The sequence below is a fragment of the Thermothelomyces heterothallicus genome (assembly GCF_042370625.1).
Source record: "Thermothelomyces heterothallicus CBS 202.75 unplaced genomic scaffold P884_scaffold_9, whole genome shotgun sequence".
In the NCBI taxonomy this organism is placed as follows: Eukaryota; Fungi; Ascomycota; class Sordariomycetes; order Sordariales; family Chaetomiaceae; genus Thermothelomyces; species Thermothelomyces heterothallicus.
The window spans coordinates 940,735-963,538 of NW_027192570.1; the positions used below are offsets into that span (position 1 = coordinate 940,735).

General features: G+C 59.2%; 6 protein-coding genes across 6 annotated transcripts; 2 read left to right on the plus strand and 4 right to left on the minus strand.

Moving 5' to 3' along the window:
• Window positions 1-166: 166 nt before the first annotated feature.
• On the minus strand, window positions 167-4,015 carry P884DRAFT_198532 (uncharacterized protein; the record flags this gene model as incomplete). Its single annotated transcript, XM_069438151.1, has 4 exons — window positions 167-912; window positions 974-1,719; window positions 1,780-3,835; window positions 3,961-4,015. The coding sequence occupies 4 exons, from the start codon at window positions 4,013-4,015 to the stop codon at window positions 167-169; spliced, it is 3,603 nt and encodes a 1,200-aa protein (XP_069298292.1).
• Window positions 4,016-6,112: 2,097 nt separating this feature from the next.
• On the minus strand, window positions 6,113-7,590 carry P884DRAFT_299363 (60S ribosomal protein uL18; the record flags this gene model as incomplete). Its single annotated transcript, XM_069444683.1, has 4 exons — window positions 6,113-6,977; window positions 7,053-7,090; window positions 7,219-7,252; window positions 7,580-7,590. 4 exons carry the CDS (start codon window positions 7,588-7,590, stop codon window positions 6,113-6,115), a joined length of 948 nt encoding a protein of 315 aa, XP_069298293.1.
• An 89-nt stretch (window positions 7,591-7,679) lies between these two features.
• P884DRAFT_199110 (HAD-like domain-containing protein) lies at window positions 7,680-8,604 on the plus strand (the record flags this gene model as incomplete). Its single annotated transcript, XM_069438210.1, has 2 exons — window positions 7,680-7,739; window positions 7,801-8,604. 2 exons carry the CDS (start codon window positions 7,680-7,682, stop codon window positions 8,602-8,604), a joined length of 864 nt encoding a protein of 287 aa, XP_069298294.1.
• Window positions 8,605-8,757: 153 nt separating this feature from the next.
• On the minus strand, window positions 8,758-12,046 carry P884DRAFT_222854 (MCM2/3/5 family-domain-containing protein). Its single transcript, XM_069439535.1, has 3 exons — window positions 11,959-12,046; window positions 9,489-11,871; window positions 8,758-9,387 (listed from the first exon to the last, which is right to left on the minus strand). Exons 1-3 carry the CDS (start codon window positions 11,961-11,963, stop codon window positions 9,115-9,117), a joined length of 2,661 nt encoding a protein of 886 aa, XP_069298295.1. The 5' UTR covers window positions 11,964-12,046; the 3' UTR covers window positions 8,758-9,114.
• Window positions 12,047-12,364: 318 nt separating this feature from the next.
• On the plus strand, window positions 12,365-14,639 carry P884DRAFT_242424 (putative zinc finger in N-recognin-domain-containing protein). Its single transcript, XM_069440271.1, has 3 exons — window positions 12,365-12,647; window positions 12,699-12,753; window positions 12,812-14,639. Exons 1-3 carry the CDS (start codon window positions 12,541-12,543, stop codon window positions 14,390-14,392), a joined length of 1,743 nt encoding a protein of 580 aa, XP_069298296.1. The 5' UTR covers window positions 12,365-12,540; the 3' UTR covers window positions 14,393-14,639.
• Window positions 14,640-15,528: 889 nt separating this feature from the next.
• On the minus strand, window positions 15,529-21,858 carry P884DRAFT_299367 (uncharacterized protein; the record flags this gene model as incomplete). Its single annotated transcript, XM_069444684.1, has 3 exons — window positions 15,529-15,546; window positions 15,643-21,615; window positions 21,685-21,858. 3 exons carry the CDS (start codon window positions 21,856-21,858, stop codon window positions 15,529-15,531), a joined length of 6,165 nt encoding a protein of 2,054 aa, XP_069298297.1.
• Between the last annotated feature and the right edge of the window lie 946 nt (window positions 21,859-22,804).

The window sequence follows — 22,804 nt, forward strand, 5'->3', positions numbered from 1 at the left end:
CCAACCACACGAGATTTCTGGCAGGCATACATTTTACGTCCAGTCCATTTCCGGACAGATTGACCAAATTATGCACAGTTCTCTTCTCCCCCCTTTTTCATCCCTTCTTTCTTTACAGTCAATCGTGTTGAATCAATGCTACATCCCGCCCCTGGTACATACTTGGTCAATCCTCCACCGCCGTCTCGGCAGCATCAGCGGCAGCAGCGGCAGCAGCAGCAGAAGCAACAGCACTCCCATCACTGTCACCACCTCCCTCGCTCTCCCCTTCAACCTTGACATTAGCCCGAGCCATCTCCTGGCTCTCCACAAACCGGTCCCAATGGGCCGGGTCGGCCTCCCGCAAGCGGGTTAGTATCTCCTCTCTCCTCTCCTTGAACACCGCCACCACGCCCTTCTCTCTGACCTCGGCCTTGAGCGCCTCGTCGCCTCCCAGCTCCTCCTCCAGCAGCTCGTGCAGGAGCCGCGCATGGTTGGGGTCGGCGCCCACCATCTCGACGCCCGACGCAAGCAGGGCGTAGTGTTCGGACCGCGAAAGGCCCGGATCGTCCGGGGAGGCAACGGCAGCGCGGAACTTGTGCCCAGCCCGGAGGATACGGCCTTCTTCGTGCGCCAGGGCTTTTGAGTTAAGAGAGAGGGTCGAGTTGGAGCGAGAAAGGCAGGGGCTTCTGATAGCCGTGGGTGGCTCCTCCTCGTCCGAGGCTGCGCCCGCCGTGGCTGTAGCTGGGGTAGCCCTCCTGTTGGGGCTTTCTGCGTCAGACAGCGGAGTCGGCTTGTCTTCGGCGTCCTCGTCTTCCCTGTCCGGTATGTCAATTGCGCTGTCGATTGAGTTGGACAAGCGCGTGTCGGGGAATTCGTCCTCAAAGCGCTTGATTATGCCGTTTAGAGTATTGGACAGGAACATGAGGCGATCTGTGACCAGGTTAGCGGTGACACCGTCTCCAAGCTTGGCTCAATGTAAAAAAGAACATACGATAGGTGTGGCTGTCATTGGCATTGGCCCGGGCCTTGTCAATGGCGGGCTGCAGCCGGAGCCTGATCTTCCTAGCACTCAGCAACAGGTGCTTGGAAGCCTCCTTGGCCTTCCCACCGCTGGGCACAGCCCGCCCAGGTTGGACCACACCGTTCTCGGCGTCCTGAATGAACTCGCCCGATTGCCGCCGCGATTCATCCCCGCGGTTCTTCAGGCAGCATGCCAGCGCTCTGACGACGCCTGTGCCCCCAATCACGTAATCTTCGTCCGGCGCGGCATCCACATCGGCGTCCATGTCCGTCGACGCCATCACGTCGTGCCCGACCAGCCGTTGCAAAACGTCTGGGTACTCGGGATCGGGCTTGGCGAGCATCTCCGCTTGCGCCTCGGCTGCCGTCGCGGTCGCCACCTCCATGTTGCGCAGGCAGTACGCCACGACCTGCTTCGCCATGGCCTTGACAAGGTCGCTCGACTGCTCGCTGGGCACCTCAATGTCAATAGACACCAAGCTTGTAGAGACTCGAGCGGCCGCCAGAAGCGACGCAAAGAGTGCGCAAGCCTCCTCCTGCTTCTCTTCCGACGTGGCATTCTTCGCGAGCTCAACCAGCTGCGGATTCTCCAGGAAGCTGATGTGGGCAAGGCCGGCGACCTCGGGAACGATCTCGGTAATGGCGATGACCTGTTCGGGTGTCATGGCGCAGTCTGCGAGGTGGATGCGTTTCAGACATTGCATCTTGGGCAGATACCTATGAAGCCGAGTCAGCCCAAGTAGCAGTACAAAGGAATATCGAGTGACATGAACCTACCTTCGCAGCACACCCACCGCGCTCGGATCTGCGTCGAACAGCTCGTGGTTATGCGACAGATCGATGAACCGGAGGTGCTTCAACCTTACCAGAGCCGGTAGCAACTTGCACAGCGAGGGCGGCGCCAGGTTGCAGTCGGCCAGGCTCAGTGCCCAAAGAGGACAGTTCTCTGCCGCAAGGGCATCAGCCAGGGTCTCGAGTCCGTCCCTCAGATCGTTCCCGCCCAAGTCGAGGCCCTCGCAGAGCCCAGTCTTGAGGAACCTCGCAACATGCTCGAGACCAGAGGCATCGATATCGTTATTGGCGAGACCAAGCCGTTTGACCCCACAACGGATAAGGCCATCGATGATCACCCCTAACTGCTCGGCTCTGATGCCTGTCTGGCCGAGACCGAGCAGATTGAGCGTCGAGCCCCCGAGCCGCTCCCCCAGCGACTTCGACAGCAGATGGCACAGGTCTTGCGGCTGTCCCGGTGCTAGCGTCGTCGCACTGCCATTCACTGCCCCGGATGCCGGGGATGATTGGTGGGGGAACTGGATTCCCGATAAGTCCAGGCTCTTCAGCGTCCGGCAGAGGTAGATGAACAAGCAAATGTGCTTCCACCCCTCCAAGCCAATCTTGTTGTTCTTGAGGACGAGCCGTTCCACCATCCCGCCCTGCTCAGTCAGGCCATCCAGACCTCCAAGCGGTCTCCGCCGCCTTCCTCGAGGTTTCTTCGCCGCCAGGAGACCGGCGAGAATCACGCGGAGCCCCTCGTCCGTCAGGCCGCAGTTCTCGAGGATTACCTCCCGTACAGGTACGACGGCGAGATAATCGCCCAACGTAATGAGATCAGTCAACTGCATCCAGTAGCCGGTGAGGTCAAGCTTCTCCACCACGCCGGGCTCGGTCGAGCAGTTGGCTGGATCCATGAGCTGTTCTGTAATCTTCTTGAGGATGGGCGTCTCCCTGAGCTGGCAACACCGGCGATATATCCTGACCGGATTGGTGGTGGGCAAGCTCCGCGTCTTGGGTGTGCCGGGCCGGGGCGTTGTGCCACTCGAGGATGAGTCGCTGTCGTAATGGAGTTCCTTGGGGATCGTGCCGTTGTCTTCGGCTTGTCTCCGCCTCTGCTCCTTTCTGGCTTTCCGCTCCTCCTCGCTCTTCTTCTTCTTCTCCTTCTTCCTATCAGATGGCATGGGCTTTCCGGGCGCGCCGTCCGCAGTCGGTTTTGGCGGACTGCCGGGCTCGACACCTTCTTTTAGCGGTTCCCTTGGAACTTCTTCGCCCGTGGCTTTGATCTCGCCTCCCGCCTCTCGCTGGGTCTCGACCGCTTTGGGGTGCTTCAGCGCCTCGGCCTCATCCCTTTCCCTCATCTTCTTTTTCTGCTCCTTGTTCGCCTTGCTCCCTTTCCTAGCATCCGCTTCGTCCGCGTACTTGGGCATAGGAGCGATTTCCACATCGACGCAGAAGGATACTCTCCGGAGCTTGGACTGGTTCAACCCGCTGATGCTGCAGCGCTCCCGGTAGCGATCGACGTTCAGCACGCGCCTCTCCACCAGTCCGTGATTGTGAGCCTTGAAGTTCGGGCTGAAAGTGCCACTGGACGATGACAACCGCCGAAGCACATGGAACAGACCAGTCTGTGACGACTTCGGGGGGGCCGGGGTGTAGGGGCCTTCGCCCTCTGGTATTGAAGCATGCTGGAGGACGGCGTTTTTCGCTGGAGAGGCCCTGGGAACCGACAAGTCGGCGGGTTTTGGCGACGCCGTGTTTGCTTGCGGAGGACTCTGATGGGCAGTTCCGCCTCCTGACGTAAACTTAGACGAGATATTGGAGAACCACGAGTTTCGCCGCTGGGGGGAGGGTGTAAGCGGGGTTCGCTTTTCGTCCGAGGTGCTCCGCGCCGAGTTCGATCGAGTGAGCGTGGGCGGCTTCGCTGGTTCTACAGGTTTGTCATTGTCGCCTGCGCGCGTCGTGGGAGAAGACTCGGGGGCGGGGCTCGGTTGTGCTGGAGAGTCGTGGGCTGAGTTCGAGAGCGACCTTCGACGCGATATTGCGTTCCTCGCAGCCTTGTCTAGAAGTTTACAACCTGAATCAGCCAAGCACTTACAAAGCGCCAGGGCACCTGCACTGCCGTCTCCTGTCCCATGCCAAGCGCAAGAGCTTCTGCAGAGGGTGGCTGGAAGTTGGCTCGCAAACCTTTTGGATTCCCGTGGGTCATCCAGCTAACATCCAGGCTTTGAGCGTCCTCCATCTTGCCCTTGCCGCTCTACAGATCGCTGACGGGAGAGGGTTTATGGGTGAAGATATCACCACGAATAAAGCCGTCGAGCTCAGTGGTTCGGGTTGATTGCGCGATGCGGCGGGATGCTCGGGATCGGCCAAGAATAGGGAGAGCCAAGCCCACGAGTATTCGATCCGGGCGCTCTCTGCCGTCCGCTGGCGCGAAGGCTAAAGCGAGGTACGAACGGTGTGCTCTTCGTAAACGGAGCTCTGTCACTGGGGCCAGACGCTGGAACTGTAGACATCCATGGCCTCGGTCAAGCTGAACTCAATGGACGTCTGCTCGGTGTTGTCCTGGTTTCGGCGGGCGATAGCGGATATCAATCGAGAACGACGGGCAGATTCCTCGCGTGACTCCTGCAGTCGTTTGGATGCACAGTGCTGGTGTGTGCCGTGAACTGGCTTTGCTATACTTGGGCGCCTTCCTGGTCGGGTTCGTCTGACGGAGCGGCTGAAGGGAAGGCCTGGTCGCCGCGGTCGGATAACGTAATATAGATATTGGACCTCTGGCGACCTTGGGGCAGGAAGGTGGTCACGCAGCGGTAGCGTACTTTTGGCAGGGTAGCTGCTGCTTCGCGGGGAAATGGAGGTCTGTGGCAAAGTTCAAGAGGGCCAAGGTCGGGACCCCTACCGCGTTATGAATACTGTGTCGCAGCGAGAGGTATAAAAAAGTAATAATACATCATCTCGGAACGGCTCCAGCGGACTTGGCCAAAAAGCGATTATATCATGGCTCCAAACTTGGCGATCAGAGCCCGGAGATTCAGGGTCTCAAAGCGCGACGCCCGCGAACCGGCGGCGGCTGAAAGTGGGCACTTCTTTTACCCACTGCTTGGTAGCTCGCTTGTATGTATGTAATCCGTAAGTAATCCATATGGACTGCGCCCTCCCTTAACCCCCCGAAACTACTCCGTACAGAGTACAGAGACACTCATGGCGGGGAAGACGTCCTCAACTGTGTCCTCCGAGCATCCAAATGGCACACGGCATTTCTTACCTGTCTGTGTATGTGCATGGACTTACACAAGATCAAGGGTGCCCGGGCTCTGTACGAATACATACAAACACGCATAGTTAATTCGTACAGCTAACTCGGTAGGACATTGCGCAGCCGTGAATTCAGCAGGCGACCCCTCGCCCCACCTAGGTGGAGAAGAAATTTCGATGCATTAGAACGCACCATACTAGGCCGACACCAAAGACACATAGCACAAGAGGATCTGCATAGCTACTAAATTGTGTAACTACCAGGCATCTACCCTTCCAATAAGGGATGGTAACCTGGAACTGATTGTGCGAGAGAAAGGGTGGCGTGGAGGTGGGAGTGGAAGCGCGGGGGATGGAGGGTTTCGGGCTCGGTCGGCCTTGGCTCGGGAGATCGGAGCAGCCTGGCAGCGGTGACGGAAAGCAGGCATCTTTATTATGGCCGAGCTGGAAGGGCTTCACCTTCCAGACAAAACTAGAGCCGCGGCAAAAGCGCTGTTTGCCGAAGGCAATTTCCGTTTTCTGAATGCAGTCACTTAGGGTGTCCTCATCGTGCTGATCTAACAGCGCTTCCAGGTTCTCCGTGTCCGCATGACCTCATTCATCACTGGTCGATAATAAAAGATGCTGCCCCTAACCAACAAACAACCGAGATTTGACAAGATAGTTTCGGACGACCCATACGCTACGTGCATACACCGTAGGCCACCAACAAAGCCGACGAGTTTGCATCATTCTATCTCGCAACCCGCGGCGAATGAAGCCAGCCAGCTTCAGTTATTACAAGCGACCGGCCGACCCCACGTCCATAAAGAACGACGTCGAAATAGTCAAGTGCCGAGCAGACGGTAGCACGTAACAGATCACCGGCTCATAGCGGCGCTTTACGCGTCATGCCTCTCCCGAGACCACTATGCAAATTGGAGGGGAACAGATTGACTGGGCATGCTCTGGAGTTGATTGGCATTTTCTTTTGGTGAACCGTGGTCATTTACCCCCATGTACCCGCGCCCAATGCGTGAACTCCTAAAGAACAAGCAGTCATGAGCCCAGACGATGCAACCAATCCCTAGCAGGCAACCATCTACTCCTCCCGAAGCTCGGCAATGCGAGCCTGGACGCGAGCCTTGCGCTCGGCGTTGGTGAGCTTCTTCTGCTTGTACTTGAGCGACTCCTGCTTCCACTCCTCCTTGCTCTTCTTGGGCGCGTCGCTCTCGTACTTCTTGAAGGGGTCCGCGCGGATGGCCGCGTGGGCCTCGCTGTAGAGCTCCTCGAGCGAGTCTGGCTCGATCTCGTCCTCGATGTACTTGACGAACTGGCTCTTGTAGCGCTCCTCGTCGTCGTCGGCGAGCGTCTCCATGTACTCGGCGACGTGGCCGCCGAAGATGTACTTCTTGAGGACCTCGGGGTCGAGCTCCTCGGTCTCAATGTCGTAACCGGGGAAGCGGTTCTCCGAGTGAGGGATAAAGATGCCGCCGTCCGAAGCGCCCTTCATGACGCCGAAGACACGGGCACCGGTCGAGGTGCGGGCAAGACCAACATCGAGGATGGCCTTGAAGGGGCGGCGCTCACCGTCGTCCGTCTCAGCGGCCTCGGTGAGGGTGTACTCTCCATTGGGCTCCTCAACGCCGGTGAAGGTCTTGTCCAGGCCGAGCTTGGTGAGGACACGGCGCGCGAGGAGCAGGCCGGTGGCGTAACCAGCAGCCCAGTTGGTCAGACCGTGCTGGATGCCATAGGCGCGGAGCTCGTGCGAGTAGGCGGCGGCGAAGACCTTGTCGCCGTTGATCTCGGACGTGACGATCTGGGTGATGATGTCGCGGTTGGTGAAGCGGACAACCAGGCGGTACTTGGGCGCGCCGTACTTGTTCTTGGCCTGGGTGATCAGGCGCTTGCGGGCATAGTAGTCGGTCTTTCCCTGCCTCCTGCGCTTGTACTTGGTCTGGAAGCGGCTGTGGACAGTCAGCAAACGGGCCCTGTCTTCTTTATTTTCTCTCGGGCACGGCATGGAGGAGGAGCCAACTCACCTGTAGTACGCGCTGTTCTTGACCAGCTTGTGGAAGGCCTGGTTGTCGCAATTCCCCGAGTCAGCAATTTGCGCTTCAGAAATTCTCCCCCGTCCGAAGCATCTTGCATTGACTCTCCAACATCATCGGGGGACAGTCGCCGGAAGCGGCCTGCGTCTTAACTCACCATTTTGACTGCTTGTTGGTGGGCGATGCGATCTCTGGCAGGTCGACACACGGGTTGCAGGATCGAGAAACGAAATTCGCGACAGCAATATTTCGTGCGCCAAATTTCACCCCCACAGCCCTAAGTTGGGATTTGGGGTGGGGGACGAAAGCCGGTCAGTGCCAGGGTTGGCGACGAGTGGGTCACCTCTCATTCCTCTTGCCGGGGTCGACACCCCCCCCCCCCTCCCCAAACCAAAAGGCGGGAGCCGAGCCGAGGTTCTCGTTCCCCACCCACCGGCGCGCCGCAACTTCCGGGGCCGGTATCTTTAATACGGGCGGGACTCCGGTCGGAGTTACAGTTTCTCGCAGCAATGACTTACCTGGTCGTCATCTCCCAGTCTTGCGTTCGCGGAGTCACATAGCGGGGCGATGCTCCCTGAGGTGTTTCCCGTCGAAGTCATTCTCGAGGCGATCGACAACATGGTACAGCCCAAGGAGACCCGGCCGAAGGTCATCCTCTTTGACATCGGCGGTGTTTGTGTGAGTACCCAGCTATCGGATCCACATGGTTTCCTTTCTCATCCATTTTCGCGGCTTGCAGGTTGTCTCGCCTTTCCAGTCGATCCTCGACTACGAGCTCAGCCTGGGCATCCCTCCGGGTTGGATCAACTACTCCATCTCGCGCACTGCGCCCTCGGGCTTCTGGCACCGGCTCGAGACGGGCAGCATCCCCATGGACGCCGCCTTCTTTGAGGGGTTCAACCGCGACCTGCACGACCAGGCCCGGTGGGAGACCTTCTACCGCGCCCAGCAGGCCCGCAACCCGTCCCTGCCCAAGGAGATCCCACCCCTCCCCAAGATCGACGGCGAGTGGCTCTTTTTCGACATGATGGCGGCAGCGCGCTCCCCGGACCCCTGGATGTACCCAGCCCTCAAGGCCCTCAAGGCCAGTGGCAAGTACATTGTGGCCGCGCTCAGCAACACCGTCATCTTCCCGCCGGAGCACGAGTACTCGCGGGTCGACTTCTTCGACGACCCCATCCGCAGCCAGTTTGACGTCTTTGTGTCATCGGCGCATGTGGGCATGAGGAAGCCGGACCCGCGGATCTACCAGCTCACTCTGCAGAGGGTGAACGAGTTTGCCAAGGCCAATGCCGACACGGAGCGGGGGCGGGCCCTGGGCTGGTCGGAAGGGGTGAAGGCGGAGGAGATTGTGTTTCTGGATGACATTGGGGAGAACCTCAAGGCGGCCAAGGCTGCCGGGTTTAGAACCATCAAAGTACCGCTCGGGCGGGCGTACGAGGCGGTGGAAGAGCTAGAGAAGGTGACAGGATTGGCTCTGGCGGGTGACCACCCCAAGGTGCCTATCAAGCCTAACTACAAAAGGAGCAAGGCCAAGATTTGAAATCTACTCTGTACCCAAGCCCTCAAAGAAATATACACCTGAACCCCGATTCATGAGTTGCATGTTGCATTGCCCGCCATTGCCGGTCCTCTCGCCCCCAGAAACCTTGAACAAACTCCATCGGAAACATAGCTACACCTGAGAGCAGAGTTGGGCAAATCCACGATTCATTTAGTCTTTATGGGGTCTATGCCAATCTTGAATGAGATGGGACATTGCTTACCACGCACCTCCCAGATGGCTCTGAGCAACAGTGAGGCATATAAGTTTTGACATGGTCATAGACAGGTGAAAGGACACACAGCATCATCATCATGTTCATAGCCCTCCTTTCCCATCTCTCCTACCTAGGAGGAACATTATCAAGATCTCGTAAGCCAAGCACAAGATAAACCCCTTCTCAGTAACGCCCCAAACGGCCACAGAAAGCCAGCTCGCGACACAACAACACACACACACATAGAGAGAGAGAGAGAGAGAGAAAAGGGAAAAAGAACAAAGATAATTCAACTAAGCGGAAACGACCGCCGACCTGCCGCCCCTTCCCCTCGCACCGGCGCCAACCCCCCTCCTTTGCTGCTGGGCACCCGCTCCCGGCCTCGCAAGCGTGTACTTGGCAAAGGCCCTGGCGAGAGCCTTCTTGCAGCTGACCTTTTGGCTGCCGATGAAGCTCTCGACTGTGACGGCAATGGCGCGGTCAATGTCCTGCGAGGAGCAGTACTCGGAGAGCCGCATGCGGCAAAACGCCTCGGCGATGCGGATGATAGCCTCGAGGTGACGCACCTGTGTGTCACGCACTCCGGTTAGTATGAAGTAGGTGACGTGATAAGAAGGGAGGCCGGGGGTTGGGAGGAGGAGGGAGGGAGGGGAGGAAAAAAACGTACGGTAATGGGATACGCGCCCGTGGCCAGGCTCTCGCGGCGCATGTCGGCAAACAAGCGCGCAACCTTCTCCTCGTCCATGTGGTACAGCTTGGGGAAGCACCGCTCGCGGGCGTAGAGGATGTACTTGCGCAGAAGCTCCTGCGGGATCTCCCCTTCCTTGTTGGTATTCTTGTCGGCACTGTTTTGCGTCTCCCCGTGCGAGTCGGGCTCGACCTCCATGGACTGGCCGCCGGCCGTTGTCGCCTGGGTCTGACCGTTAGTCAGAGGGTGGCTGCGGCTGTGCGAGTCGACAATAAAACGAGCTAAGCGCTCGTCCTCCTCCGGCTCGACGGTGTCGCGGACGACACAGAGAATGTCGAAACGTGAAAGAATGGGCTCTGTGAGCTCGACGTTGGCCGAAAACGGGATGGTCGAATTGTAGCGGCCGCCGATGGGGTTGGCGGCGGCGATGATTCCGCAGCGAGCCTGGAGGGTGGTGACAATGCCGGCCTTGGAGATGGAGATGGTTTGCTGCTCCATGGCCTCGTGAATCGAGGTGCGGTCCTGGTCATTCATCTTGTCGAACTCGTCGATCAAGCAGGTGCCCTTGTCGGCGAGCACCAGGGCGCCGCCCTCGAGCGTCCACTCGCTAGTCAGCGGGTCTCGACGGACACTAGCCGTGAGACCGACGGCGCTGGCACCCTGGCCGGTGGCGAAGACGGCCCGGTGAGCCGTCTTCTCGACGTATTTGAGGATTTGCGACTTGGCAGTGCCGGGATCGCCGAGAAGCAGCACGTTGATGTCGCCCCTGATGTGGTGGGCGCCCTTGGTGTTCTTAGCCACGCCGCCGAACAACGACAGGGCCACCGCCGTCTTGATGTCGGTGTGCCCGTAGATGCTCGGGGCGATGGAATTGATGATCTTGTCGACGATATGGGGGTCCTTGGACAGCTGGCGGATTTTGTGCTCGTCCTCTTCAGTCATGCGGAAACCGGCAAGTTGATCGTGGGACTTGACGATGTTGTTGGCCTCGAGGATGGTAGCAAAGACGGGGAAGCCGTTACGGTTGTTGAGTTGGGCGTCATAGTTGTTGCGGTAGATACCCGTCACCTCGATCTCCTCGCCGGGTTTGGCCTTGTCGATGAGATCCCAGAGCAGGATGACCTCGCGGTGCCGGGGAAGACGGCCGGCAGGGACTGTGCCCGGAGACTCCTGGAGGGTGAGCTTCTGGTAGTTGCGGTACACCGTCTTCTCCGAGTTGAGGGTGAAGGGGCCGCGGGACTGGCAGCTTTGGCAGTACGTGATCTTGACTTCCACGTTCGACTCCTGCTGGAAAGGGCCGAGGGTGACACCGCACTTGGTGCAGTCGAACTTGACGTACTTGAGCTGAGGGAAGACACCCGTACGCCTTGTCACGACACCGCTAACCCGGACGAGACAGTTCAGGTGTGACTGGCGAAGCTGGCGAAGGGTGTAATGTACAGGGAGATCAAAGATGCGCACGTGGATCTCGGAGTGGATACGCTCGTAGTCGGGGTAGTGCAGCAGGACGACGTCCATGGCGACTTCGTCAAACAGCTTGAGAATCTCGGCCGGGGCGTTGGCGAGGAAATAGGCCAGGATGGCCTTGGACGAGGAGAGGTGTTCGTAGGACACCTCGAGAGACTCGGCATTGATCTCGCCGAGCGTGCGGATGCGGTTGCCATAGACGGAGGAGCCGCTGTCGTCTGTGTACTCTGTGAGGAAGGCCTTGAACTCTCTCTTGATGGTCCGCTGCACGGCTGGCTGGGCCACCCAGTCGGTCAAGCTAGACGCTTTGACGTCGTGCAGAGCCTCGAGCGAGAGCTCCTCGTCCATGATGTCGGCATCCATGTCCTCATCGGGGTCCTCATCGTACCGGTGCCTGCGCCGGCGGGGCTGAGCAGTGAGGTCGATGTCGCGGTCATCATCCTCGCCCGGAAGAAAGGCGGCAGGGATGCGCTGTCTTCGGGCGACTTCGCGATCTCTCCGGTTGAGCTGAGCCTCGAGGCGGCGCCGCTCTCCGAGGTCCATGGCATCATACTCGCCCTCGTCGTCAATGTCGACGGCCTCGTAGCCATCGTCAGGCCGTTCGCGGTAATCACGCTCGAAACCCTCACGGAACAGATCGACATCGTCCTCGGCCATCTCGTCGAGGTCGTCGATGTCGTCTTGGATCTCGACGTCCTCCTCAATGTCGTCGTCGTCGTCGTCGTCACCGCCATGTGCAATGTTGAAGGCGGGTGGGGACGACGGCATGATGGGGCTCGACGCAGCACCAGTCGAGGAAGCGGCATCATCACCGTTAGTGCGAGCACGCTTTCGGCCGGCCCTGCTGGGCGGTATGCCTCGATTCGCCGAGGAAGGGTGTTCGCGGAGCGGGGAACTGAACTTGTTAGAACATGTGATTTTCTAATTGTCGATTTCTTCTTCCTGCAACTTCGTCTACAGGACAGCGAGAAGGCAAACATACCTCATCTTGCCCGGATTTGAGGGGTGCTGATGCAAATCTCTGGAGGTCGTAGGTTATTTTTTTTTTTTTGGGGGGGGGGGGGGGGGGGAGGGGGATTGATGTTGCGGTGGTTGCAAAACGAAGAACACTACGGAGTACGGAGTATAGCGGGAGTTTTCGGTGGAGGTATGCAAGGGCGCGCGAGTTGGGCAACAAAGCACTTACTGCCTCTGGTAGCTTTTCGCGTCGGTCAACGCGCTTTCGCGTCACCGCTAAGCCTAATCTAGCTGATCGCGTAAAGTGCTTGCTTGCGAATTGGGCGTGGAAAAGGTGGGCCTGTTCCTGCGATAAGATAATCAACTTGTAACTAGGTATCCGCTGCGTCGCGCCTCCCAGCAGCAGCATTCCACGCATAGCAATTGAAGCAGCCCATCTTCGTCCAATTTACCACGGTACACAGTATACGGCTTTGAACAGGCGAACCACACTTCTTCTTTCTTTATTGCCATATGGGCTCGAGTTATACCCAGACGGATTCAGAATCGATGGTGCCTCTGCAATCCTGAAAGAGATATTAGTTCTTCGTCCCGGCAACTGACCATCATGGATCCTTCCAATTCTCAATCCTCTGCCGACGCGCCTGTCGCGCGCACCAAGGCGCGCACCGAAAGCCTGTCGCAGAAGTCGGACGACTCGCAGACGGCTGCCGAGTACGCCTCTCAATCCATGAAAGTAGCAACAGGTGTCTGACATGTCTTCAGCTTCCTCCGGGATCAGATGCAGCTCGAGGCCGAGGCCCGCGAGGCCTTGCCTTACGTACGCTTCCTCCTCCTCCAACTTCTTTCCTCCTCGGTCTCAGTTTAACACGCTCCAGAGCATCGAACATTGCACCAAGCCCCTGGGCCCTCTCCGACAAAGCGTCTTCGCCTGCTTAACCTGCAACCCCCCGCCTGCGAACCCCTCGGATCCTTACAACAACCCGGCGGGCGTTTGCTATGCCTGCTCCGTCCAATGCCACGGCGAGCACACCCTGGTCGAGATCTTCACCAAGCGGAATTTCACTTGCGACTGCGGCACCACGCGCTTCCCCAGAACCAGCCCGTGCAACCTGCGCATCAACCCAGCAACAAACACCAAGGGCGGGGTCCACTCAGAGGAGCCCAGTCCCAACAACAAGTACAACCAAAACTTTCGAAACCGATTCTGCGGTTGCGAGTGCGATTACGATCCGTTTCAGCAAAAGGGTACCATGTTCCAGTGCTTGGGGCTGGGAACCCACGAGACGGGCGGCTGCGGCGAGGACTGGTGGCACCCCGGTTGCGTGGTTGGCCTGGGCCCAAAGTGGTATGAGAATATGGCGACGGAGAAGGTGAAGCCGGAGGCCAAGGACACAGATGGTCCGCTTCGTACGACCACGGAGGATGCCCAGACGGCGGACCGGAACGGTGCCGCAACGGGTGACGAGGCGGAGGAGGAAGACGACGACCCCCCACCTCCGCCGGGCTTTCCGGCCGAGGATGAGTTCGAAAGCTTCCTCTGCTACAAATGCGTCGAGGCCCACCCTTGGATCAAGCGATACGCCGGCAACCCCGGTTTCCTAGCGCCCGTCTACTGCAAGCAAGGGGGGGAGGCGGGTCAGGAACCCACCCCGGCTGCCGCTCCGGCGGCCACCAATGGCGATCTGAACCGCGACTCCAAGAAGCGCAAAGCCGAGGACGGCGATGCCGAGTCTCAAACATCAAAGCGCCCCAAGAGTGAAGTCGACACGGCCGAGCCCGCAGGAGCAGCTGCGTCCACCCCAACATCCTCCACCACAACCCCAACCGACGCCAATACCGACGCCAACACCGACGCCAAATCGGACGCGAAAAGGGAAGCGACCCCGACCTGCAAGCTCGCCTCCCTTCCCCCGCCACCCCAGACCGACACCCCCTTCTCCCTCTTCCTCACCTCCGACTTCCGCGACCACCTCTGCCACTGCGCCTCCTGCTTCCCCCTCCTGGCGCAGCACCCGCAGCTGCTCGAGGAGGAAGAGACGTACGAGCCGCCCGTCTCGGAGGACGGCGACGGCGACGGCGCGGGCGGCGGGTCGCAGGGGGCGGACGGCGCCTCGACCAGCAACGGCGGCGGCAGCCTCTACGACCGCGGCGAGTCGGCCCTGCGCAACATCGACCGCGTGCGCGCCATCGAGGGCGTCATGGCCTACCAGCACCTCAAGGACAAGCTCATGCCCTTCTTCCAGCAGTTCGCCGAGAGCAAGCAGGTCATCAGCGCCGAGGACGTCAAGGAGTACTTCGCCAAGCTGAGGGGCGATGACCAAGCCATTAGAGAGGCCGGGGAGAGGGTCGGGAGGGAAGGCGGTGGCGGTGGCGGTGGCGGTGGCAGCGGTGATGATGATGGTGGTGGTGGCGCTGGCGGGGGAGGAGATACGAGGAGGGAGCAGAGCGGGTATTGAAGCTGGCTGTGCGATGAAACTTGGCTTTTGTTTATCTTGTTGGCTTTCTCTTTAGCTTGGCTCGGATTGGATTCGGTCCCGTTCTGGGTTCGGGAAACTGCGTTTGCTTGCGGGCCGCGTTCGGATGTAGGAAGTGAGGGCGTCTACGTCTGCTATTGTTGTCTCTCACCGCATACGATTTGCTGGTTACTCTGGGGCGGAACTTATCTTTTTGATAATGATGATGAGGATGATGATGATGCTCTGGAGCTCAAAATTGTGTCTTGTATGTATGTATGATCACATCTGAACGAGCTTGTCATCCAGGGCAGTATTCTTCTACCCCCCGCCAGAAGACGTGAATGCCTGCATCTGTCCTTTACTCCGTCGTCGCCAGGAAATATTGACCTGCCATGCGCAGATTTTCACGGCGGGTCTCGAGTGTAGGACACTCGGATGTGATTTAACCCTCGTCCCTTTATTCACTATCCCCCTCTTCTTTCCCAAAAGCAATGACACTCGGCACAGATTCGGGTTCCGACGGTACCCCAAACAACAAGAAGAACATTGACACCCATGGTCTGTCTATCAAGAACCCGGGGCCGGTAAAGTTGAATGACAAGGGACAAACCACACTACACACCCCCGGCAGAAACATCTCAACGTATACGGAGTAACTCTATTCTTTCATTCAGTCAATCTCCCAACCCTTCCCTCCCCATTCTCGATATCGCCAACCCATGCCTCCTCCTATTTAGGAGTATCTGCGATGCAAGTTCATGAATGTACTATGCCAGACATTTCCCATTCCTCCAGCGCCTATGCAAATGCGACAAAGGAAAGAAAATGCAAAACAAAGACGTAAAAAGTGAAGAAAAGGAGACATCATCCGTTACCCGGCGGGAGAGAGGAGAAAAGAGAAAGTAACACAAGATGCGATCCGGACGGTATATGATTGTTTAGGGGGGGAGAAGAGAGAAGACAGGGCCAACGGAATCAGGAGCCATTCCTGCCCGAGAGCGGAGAGTCGTCCGAATGACAAAAACCGGAAGACGACGCCTCACGGAACAGATGCCAGACATATATATATATATTCCCCGCCCTGCCGGTTCACCTCCATTCATGAGCGTGGAGGCGCCGTGCATTCAAGACAAAAATCAATGTTTCTTGTATTTCTGTACCATGTAAGTCAGTTATATAACCACAGCCATACCAAGACGCAGACAGGAGGGGAGAAAGAGAAAAGAACGAAAGAAGAAAAAAAAACTTACAGCTTCAACTCTCCTCCGATTCATTGGATCCAACGAATTGGTCGCCCCCAGGAGGGTCTGTCCAATGGCCTTGGTGGCACCGATGGCTGGCCGTAGGATGATGGTCGGCGCCTTCTTGAGCACCGCTTTCGCAGCTCCCTGCGCGCTCTGGCTGTCCATGACCTCGGTGGGCACGGCGATGATGGCGTCCCGCGCGACCGACAGGTCCCGCGCCAGGCTGGCATACGCGCCGCGCACGCCCTGGACGATGCCGAGCGGCTGGTCCGCGTACAGGCTGATCTTCCGGTTGACCTCCTCCTCGTACTCGTCCTCGTCCCAGTCGTCCCCGAGGGCGGCGGCGACCGCGGCAGCAGAGCCGCCGCCCTCGCCGGCCTGGCTCGGCGCGAGCAGCCCCTCGGCGCCCTGCAGGGCGTACTGAGTGCCGATGGCGAGCTTGGCGCCGAGTTTGACAACCTCGGTGCCGGTCGTTTTGGCGAAGGCGGTGGCGCCTTTCTTGAGGCTGCGCACGATCCGGCCGTCCTTGCGGTACTCGCGGATGGGGATCTCGATGAGGTCCCGGAAGCCGGAGCCCGCATTGACGAGGGAGCGCACGGGCGCGAGGCCGGCAAGAACGCCGGGTAGCTGGTGACGCTTGACGTCAGCTGTCCAGATGTCGTTGAGCTGCTCGCCGAGCCGGTCGAACCCGGAGACGCCGTAGAGGATTACGCGGCGCAGAACCAGGCGGGCGTCTTCCAGGATCATGAAGTTCATAAACTCGGTCGTCTTGCCCGAGCGCAGCCCGGCGTAGTCGACCCGCTTTGGCTTGAAGTCGAGCTTGACCGGGATGTTGTTGACCACGATCCGCTGGATGAACGGAACGTCGCCCGGGGACGCGTGCACCGGCGCCGACTCGTCCCGGAAGGTAAAGAACCTGGTGATGAAATCGAGGGCGTCCTGGTCGACGTGCAACCTCAGAGGCAGGATGTTGACGCTAATGACCAGCTCCGTCGCCGGAGTGTCGACCGGCCTTGTGGTGATGACCTCGGCGTGAACCATGCTCGCCCCCATCTCTCGCTCGCCGGCATCGATGTCGTACATGGCAAACTTCTTCCACGTCGATTCGGGGACGTGGTCAAAAACATCAACGTCCCGGAGCCGAACGTCGAGCGAGCTGAGCGTCTCCCCGGAGCCCGGGGGGAACATGACAAAGTCCACGTTCACGCCCTTGAGCTCAAACGTGATCTTGTGGCGCTTGCTTCGGTTCAGTTTCAGGCTCTTTGACCTGCGGTGCTGCCCGGCGGCGCGGAGCGTCGTGGTCGTCACGGCCGAGGTCGCAACCGAGTCGGTATCGCCGAAATCTTGCAAGCCGTGGTTGATGGCCTGGGTCAGCTCTCTGGGGTCACGGTTCGCCGGGATGCCAATGTAGATGGAGTTGAAGAGGCAGTCGCCGATGACCGTCTCGTCCTCGTCGAGCTCCTGGTCGTAGGCGCCCCTCCGGTCCGCCCGGGCCCGTCGCTCGTGTGCCCTGGCCTCCACCTCTTGAACGGCCTTGGCAATGACCTCGCGTGTGCGCGTCCAATCGTAGCCATCGAACAGGTGCCAGATGATGTGCACATCGCGAACGCAGACCTTCAGCGGACTACGCTGGAGCTTAAGATCGGTATGCTGGTCGTACCGGTTCGCCTTGGAATCCCAGCGATGCGCGGTGCCGCGGACGACCGGGCCTCCCGCAAAGTAGTCGTCCTGGATGGAGAGATCCCCGGTGCTGTATTCGAGAGTAGTACTGCTGTTGTTCGCGTTGTCGAGGCTGGTTGTACTTAGTAAGACTCCATCTGTGGTGTCCTCGGTCTTTGTACCGCCTTCTTCAAGCATCATCGACCGAGATGTGGCATCGAACAGCTCTTCTTGGACGGCCGCCCCCTCGTCGTAGTACTGCGAGTCGAGGTTAAGCGGGCTTTCGCTTGGTCCGCCGTCGAAGTCAGAGTCGCCATCGGCTCCGCCGCCAAGCTCCTGGGCTAGGTCAAAGTCTTTGTCGAAGTCGTATTCGCCTTCGGCTCGCCCAAATGCCTCGGCCCTGATCGAGGCCAACAGGTCCTGGACGGGGACCACAGATGTGCGGTATTTGATCTCTTTACTCGGGGGCGTGGGCGGCGTTAGCGCGTTGGCCAATGCAATGAGCGTCTGGGTCGAATCTGCGCAGGTTTCGAGGACCAGCAGATCATCACGGACCTCGACCTCCAGCTGCGTGCCGCCCTCCTCCTCCTTGGAAGCCGTCACGGTCGCTTTCGCCGAGGAGATTTGGCAGATATTGACGTATCCTCGTGCGCACAGCTCCGTCACCTGCGGAGAAGGAGCCGCTTGCGGACGTCGTGCGGAGGCAAAAGGGGCCCCAGGCGCGTCGAGAATGGAGGTATCGTCGATCAGCAGGACAGCGGCCCGCTTCATGCTCGTTACCGCAGTGACCGTGTCATGCTTGCCCGGCGTCAGCTCCAGGTGAGCATCAGTGAGCACGACCGTCAGCTTAGAAGGCAGCGCGAGCGGGTTGAGGCCGACAAGACAGTCGCGGAAAGCGATATCCACTCTCAGCGGCCTCGAGGGCTTGGCCTGGCCCAATGACGAGACCGAACCAGAGGGTGCTCTCTTGATGGCGGTGTGGGCTTGCTCGCCCAGGTTCGCCACGGACGCGGCCAGGCCGACCTCGAAATCCTCTGGCGTAGCATCCTCGGAGAGATCCAAAATGTCCATGATTGTGGGCACCCGATACTCTAGGACCAAGCCCAGCAACTTGATCTTGAGGACCGGCTCCATATCGTCGACCAGCCTCATCATGAAGACCGGTGGCGTTGGAGAGCTGCCGGTCGCCGGCGCTCGAGAAGTCGTCACGAGCTCTTCGATCTTGTTTCTCGTGACCGTAATTTGGCCCAAGGCGACGGCAACAAGCTGAGGGGTCGAGATGTGCGCGATCTCGAGATCCGAGAGCGATGCCTGAACGACACCGAACCGGCCGCCAACATCAACACGACACTCGGTCTTCTTGACGTGGCACAGTGTCAAAAGTCCCGGCCGGTCATCTTCGGGAAGGTACTTCGCAACGGTTCCGAGCTTAGCGAGGTCGTCAACGAGACCCGGGAGGCAGGCGAGCTGCTGCAGCCTCTCCGCATCGAGCCTGACGCTACCCACGGTCAAGGAAAGCACCGGACCTTTCCTTCGTTGCCTCAGGAGCGTGTCGACCATGATCTCGTCCTCATCTTCGTCAAACTTGATCTTGGAAGGGGTGATGAGCTCGAGTAACCTCTCGAGATCTCTGCTTCGAGGCAGCGTCACAAACTCGGCCCTGGTGTCCAAGATCTCGGTCACGACAGGCGCTTCGGCTCTGGCGTTCTTGAGGTATGGTCCCGACAGTCGTATCCGGCTGAGGTGAACGCCGACGGCCCCTTCTCTACTGACCATCTTCAGGGCGCTGGAATTCAGCAGCGCACTGCACTCTTTCCCAAGAACGTCGACGCGGAGGCCATTGATACGCAAGTCAACCTTATTCTCCTTGGTAGCGGCCCGGCCACTGGGGTTGCCCGGCTCGTCGAACCGGACACCCCTGGGTTTCTGGGTCGCACCTTTGCCGGTTCTTGATGTGCTCGATGTGACGGAGGTTCCCATATTCAAGAAACTGCTGAGCCCGCCAAACCAGCTGAAGGTCTCGTCGAGTCTCTGAAGGTCCAGCTTGACGTGGAGGGGCAGTGTGTTGATCTCGATACGCGAGACCTGAGACCCCAGAGTGGCCTTGACTGAGATATCATGCCCGGCGGAAGGGAACGTGTTCGCCATGGACTCAAACATCAGGACTGACCGATCAAACGAGATGACGTCGGCGTCCGCATAACCGAATACGAGCTTCTCGAGGCTCAAGTTCAACTCCGTATCCAGACCGGCCCTGGACAGCGAACCGGCAAGATTCACAAGCTGAGCTTGGAGCAATACATCGGAGCTCAAGTCTGCTGTCCGCCCTTCGAAAAACCTCTGAGGTACGTCGGCAACGCCTGCGAGCTTTTCCAGGAACAGAACGGACAGCCGCTCGACCGTCAATCTGACGTCGGGGGTATCTCTCGGGGTCGGTTCCGCGCCGGCAGAGGCGCCAGCATCCTGTGACTCGCTTCTCTGTGACGCCTCGAGAAGTCGGGAGACAACCATGGCCAGGAGAACCCCGATCGAAGCATCGAACCGTATCTCTACGGGCCTCAGGATGATCTCGACGGACGAATCGAGGGGAGCCTCCCGAGGGGGAGGCTCGTTGACCGGCGTGAGTTTCGGACTCGCAGCGGTCGAGGAATGAATCGAGAATGCCCCTGGGATATTTGGAGATATCGACTTGGCGAGGTCGGGAGCACTGACGTCGGTGTCCTTCTGGCGGGAGGGGAGGTAGACTGAGATCGAGCTGAGGGATAGAATCTCCTTAACCAAGCGAGTCGGCCCTCGGGGCGTCGGGATATCGTCCTGGGCTGGTTCGGGCTCCTGTGGCTCAGGGACCCCGCTGTGCAGATTGGGGTCTTCCCTCTCCTCGTGTTGAGGAGACGGTTCTTGTGGTGTAGGGGATCGTTCGGGCTCTTGCTCGTCTTCATTCGTCCGTTCGGGTGTTGCTGCGGAGGGCACAGGCACAGGCACAGGCGCGGCGTCGGGTTCGTCCGAGTCTTCTGAAGCGTCCCAGCCCCCTGGCATACCGGAGCGCAGTCTCTGGGACTCGGCTTGGGAGAAGGCGCTCATATACATGCTCTCGGCTTCCTCGTGGCTGTAAATGTGCGACTCTGCCAGGTCGTCGTCGGACGCCGCCGAACCGCTTGACTTCCTCCTTGCGGTACCGGAATGAACCGAAGCGGCAGGAGAAGGATGGTCGGAGGGCGGGAACCGCCGAGGCGGTCGAAGATCCGGCTCCGACCGCACATCCCGCTCAAAATCCGACCACAGTGGGCGCGATGATTCGAAAATTGTTGATTGCGCAGCATGCTCGGTAATAGTGGGCGGAGGTGAGCCCCGGTAGATGGATGCTCTCGGCGTGGATAGGGGTGACGTTGGTTCAGCGGTCTGACCAGCGCCGCTAGCTCCCCCCAAATCGTATGGGATGTTGAAGGCGGCCTCGCTATCGTGCAACGGGGAACGGCTCTGCGAGAGGTCATCGGAGCCTGCCATGGAACCGGTCACTGAATCGGGCCCGACAGTCTGAGCGGCTCCGAGAGGAGGGAACTCGGGCGGGTGAGCGACAACGGGCGAGCGTGAGGCAACGGAGGAGGGCATCGACGGGGACGGAACTAGCGAGGAGAATACGTTGGCTTCGGTAATCAAAGCGGCTCGGATATTGTCTAGCAGGATATGGCGCTTGCCCTCCTTGTTGTGGAGGATTGCGGGAGACTCGTTGGGCAATTGCCTAGTCGAAGTCACGCCTTCGACGTCGAGCTTATCCACCGACAGCCGGAAAGCGACGAGCTCCGGCGTTGGGGAGCTGTGATCTACGGGCACTTCGACGTCGACCTGGAACGTAACGCTCTGTACACGGACCTGGATCCTATCCACAATGCCCTGGAGGAAGTCGGTCAAGAAGGCGGGTAGCGAGAGGGGCTGACCTGTGCCGACCGCCGAGTCATCGTCACTCCCCGACTCGCTCGCGACCATCGAAGCCCCGAGATCCTGGCTTTCGGCGGCGAGCGCTTCTTCCAGCTCCTTCTTTTCCGCCACTGGCTGGGTCTCCAAGAACGACTGCGCGAGATCCGCAGCCGTCGGCACGACTTCGGCGGCGGCGACGGCGTCCCTGCCTTTCCTGCGCTTCGCATTGTGCTGGTCGCCCGGATCCTCTTGTTGGGATGCCACCTTGAGGCGGATGTCCACGCCGTCCACTTCGGCCGTGATGGGGCTGGTGTAGAAATCCATGGGGATCGTGACTCGAAGGACGAGGACTTTGGCCTTCCGGAGCGAGAAGGCTTGGGGCAGCCCCAACAGCCGCTCGAGCTTCTGCGAGAGACCGTGTCAGCCGTACGATGGTTTCCAAGACCGCCTCCCCGTCCGGGGACAACAACATACCTGAAGCACCAGCCCGACATCTCGGAACTCCAGGACCGTGTTCCGACCCAGAGCAAAGTCGAGGTTCTCGAGGTCGAGGGCTTGCGTATCGAGGAGGTCCAGGCGAGAGAGGGCGAAGCGGAGCAGTTGCTTCGCCATCGAGGAGCTGCGGAAGGACTGGAAGAAGGACGCCATGATGGGCCGTCGGCGACAGAGGAACTGTCGCTGTGGAATTATATCGGGATATCGCGAGACGGGAGCTATATCTATCGACGCGGGGCAGACGTTCAAGCGGTGGGGGTGGTGTGGGATTCGCAGACGTCCGCAACCGAGCAAAAGCTAAGAGAGAGGGGGCGACCGTGCGAATCAAGATGCCCAGCGAACGAGTTCACGGCGTTGTTTGGTTGATTCGTCCACCAAAGGTTGAGAACGGAGGACGGAGAAAAGCGGCTGCAAAAGTCATGTTGAGGCGGGCGTCGTCATCTCGCAGAAGTCGGTACCCAGTTCCCCAAGTGGCTCTCGGATGGCGACAATGGCGAATGGTGCAGGCGAGGAAGTAATGATGGCACGCCTAGGTACGAGGGAAGGAAGACAAAGCCTATGTTACCAGAACACAGGGCGGTGAGGAGAACGGACCCAACGGAAAAGGTTGTGGTCGCGCCGTGCAATGAAAAGCACGAGTCGACCAGCAGCAACAACCGGGCGATGCGAGGTAGAAACCGGTAGTTACCTTAGGTTAGCAGGGTGCAGGGCGCAGCCCAGGGCAACCCGTGACGATTGCGTCGACCGCCGCTCACTTGAGCTTGATGTTGGGCAGGGATCCAACCAGCAAAGTGGATGGGCCTTATCGCTAACTAGTGGGCGTATCAAGTAACTAAGGCATGTGGTGCACAGGTGGCACGGAGGGGCGAGGGGCGTTCCCATGCTCCCATCTGGGGCAAGCTTGACAGGGGTAATTGAGCCCCGCTCCGGACGCAGCACAACGCTGTCCTCGGTACATACTATGTACATCACTCGTTAGTTACTTGTAAGGAGGACTGCGGCAGGACGGCTCTTGCCTCCAGCCCAAACTGCCCATGTGTGTGTGTGTGCGCTTGTGAAACTCTGAAAAATACAAAGACCGTGCCGGACATAATCATCC

Bases quoted from the DNA above. Each gene is read 5' to 3' on its own strand.
- P884DRAFT_222854 (XM_069439535.1), bottom strand. The intron at 9,388-9,488 runs GTACGTTTTTTT...CGTGACACACAG, and splicing joins CGGGCGCGTATCCCATTACC to GTGCGTCACCTCGAGGCTAT.
- P884DRAFT_242424 (XM_069440271.1), top strand. From the start codon at position 12,541: ATGGATCCTTCCAATTCTCAATCCTCTGCCGACGCGCCTGTCGCGCGC. The intron at 12,648-12,698 runs GTACGCCTCTCA...ACATGTCTTCAG, and splicing joins GACTCGCAGACGGCTGCCGA to CTTCCTCCGGGATCAGATGC. The intron at 12,754-12,811 runs GTACGCTTCCTC...AACACGCTCCAG, and splicing joins CCCGCGAGGCCTTGCCTTAC to AGCATCGAACATTGCACCAA.